Genomic DNA, 2,378 nt, shown 5'->3' on the forward strand with positions numbered 1-2,378 from the left:
AAAAAAAAAGAAAGAAAAAATGGAACAGAAAGCACGCATTATAACTGAACAAGTGTTCGGCAGTAGTCGAAGAATTAAGTTTATTGAACTATCAGAAGCACCTACAACACCTATGGATCCACTCTTGACTGCTATTGACCATGTACATCCACCTACTACTACTACTACTACTTCTGCTACTACTAATAACAACAATGACAAAGACAGTACAAGTGCATCATCATCATCATCATCATCATCATCATCATCATCAACACATCAATCCATGTCTATTGAATCACTTTTAGCTACCAACAGTTCCTTGGCAGAATCCTCGCACAACCATACTGTCAACTACAATCATTATCGTCAATCCCCTTCCGCTTCTACTCATGAAGTCAGCATTGCTTCACTTTTAACTTCTGACAATACAAGCAATCATAAACGTAGAAGGGACGAAGAAGAGCAACGCCATAAAAAGAAACAGCAGAAAAAATCGCCTTTATTTTCCACAAAGCAAAAGACAACTATCACATGTCTCCATGCCTCAGTGGCACAAAAGTCTTATGGTTCTGAAAAACGCTTTCTTTGCCCTCCTCCTATCGTCCAAATCAAATCGCCTTTTTCAGCTAAACTCAATAATGAACAACATACTGAAAGAATGCATCTTTCTATGTCTGTTGTTTGTGAAAATGGCGATAAAATCTTGGAACAACGCTCCATGTTGGATGAGAACCAAACTGGCAGTTTCAAATATCTTCATGTCACTGGTACTGCAAAAGCAAAGCAATTTAATCTTAAGGTAGATATCTTGCCTAGTACCACCTCTACTGCTCCTTCATCCCCCATGTCACCTTCTCAACAAGAGACATCGGTTGAACCTTTAGCTTCTTTTATTTCGAAACCCATTTCGATTATTTCAAAGCCTTCAAAGAAGACAGCCAAGACTCGCAATGTATCTACTTGTATTCTAGCCAATTCTCCAGTCTCGTTGTTCAATCGTATCAATTCACAAACTGTGCGTACCAAATACATGACTTCCAGTAACAATATGCTCTGTGCAAAGAACACAACTTGGTCTCCTTTTGATATCATCATTGTCAATCAACCCAAATTGCCTCAGCCTCATAAATTACCTACAAAGCAACAGATGACGACCACTATCAGTGGTCGCTTCACTTCTCGTATCCAGTTGGCTCCTCCTCCCCCCCTTTCTCTTGAACAACCACAACAACAAAACAAGCCGCCTATGCATGTTACTTATGGTACCGAAATCATCTTGCGAGACTCTCAAACAGGTGTTACCTCTCCTTCTCTTATCATTCGCAAGGTAGATAAAGGCCGTATTGCTCAATGCGCTTATGGACCAGTGAGCCAGATGCAAAAGGTGGCACTTCAACTTGCTTCTACTATTCACTCACAACCTATTTACTTGAGTGCTGCTGGTGCTATGAACGATACAACTATGAATCATCATGACTCATCAAATCATCATAGCAACAACAATAACACATGGCTTGATTATTCTCCTTCTAGACTTGTCCAGCCTGATAGAATGTCTCTTGAACTTGGCTATGAAGAAGTAGATGACTATGTTTGCTGGACTATTGTAGGCATTAAGAAATTTGAATACGATTACTTTGAAAACCAAGAACTTAGTAAACAAGACATTACTGACGTTCAAGAATCTGTTATAGAAACATCCTCAGCAACCACTCCACCTCCTTCACCACCTAGACATATTACTCCATTTCCATTATTGACCAAGATTGAATACAAAAATGACCATACACTTGACGTTGTTGGACAGCACTTGATTCAAGCAGCCCCTGTGCCTAGATTGCTAGATCTTTGGTTAGGCACACATGGCCCTCTTGTTACTAGGATATCACAACCACCTCAACCACAGACACCTCATGAAACTCATTGGTCTGTTCAACTTCCATCCACACAAGACTTATTAGTGGCTAATCATGATTTATTGACAACGCTCCCTGATGGTCGCAGAAATCTCGAATTATCCTTGTTACTTGTCCGTCAAGATGGCCTTGTTTACCATACTGGCAAAGCACTTTCTTGTGATGTACTTAATGATGCTGGCCGATGGACTGTTGTTGCAGCTTCATCTTCATCCTCATAATTCCGTATATATTCATATGTTGTATAAATTGTAAATAAATGTTGATCTCAGTTTTGCCCAATTTGGAAAAAATGCTTGCCTTATCTCTTATTTACTGTGGGAAAATTGTCTAGGAGTGGCCCATTTACAATGAATCATTTTGAAATTCGTTTTTTATTGGGTGAAAATTTTTTCTCTGTTATTATTATTATTTTTTTTTTTTACCTAAAAGGTTTCAATACCCTTTTTTATCAAAGAAAGTGAAAGACATTCTTTGTTG

At 38.8% G+C, this 2,378-nt stretch overlaps 1 protein-coding gene across 1 annotated transcript; it reads left to right on the forward strand.

Moving 5' to 3' along the window:
- On the forward strand, positions 1-2,177 carry B0P05DRAFT_565361 (uncharacterized protein). Its single transcript, XM_051580947.1, has one exon. The coding sequence runs from the start codon at positions 20-22 to the stop codon at positions 2,117-2,119; it is 2,100 nt and encodes a 699-aa protein (XP_051429309.1). The 5' UTR covers positions 1-19; the 3' UTR covers positions 2,120-2,177.
- Positions 2,178-2,378: the final 201 nt, after the last annotated feature.

This window comes from Gilbertella persicaria, assembly GCF_025201335.1.
Source record: "Gilbertella persicaria strain CBS 190.32 chromosome Unknown B0P05scaffold_80, whole genome shotgun sequence".
NCBI lineage: Eukaryota > Fungi > Mucoromycota > Mucoromycetes > Mucorales > Choanephoraceae > Gilbertella > Gilbertella persicaria.

What these genes read in the sequence shown, in the direction of transcription:
- B0P05DRAFT_565361 (XM_051580947.1), top strand. Translation starts at nt 20, where the DNA reads ATGGAACAGAAAGCACGCATTATAACTGAACAAGTGTTCGGCAGTAGT.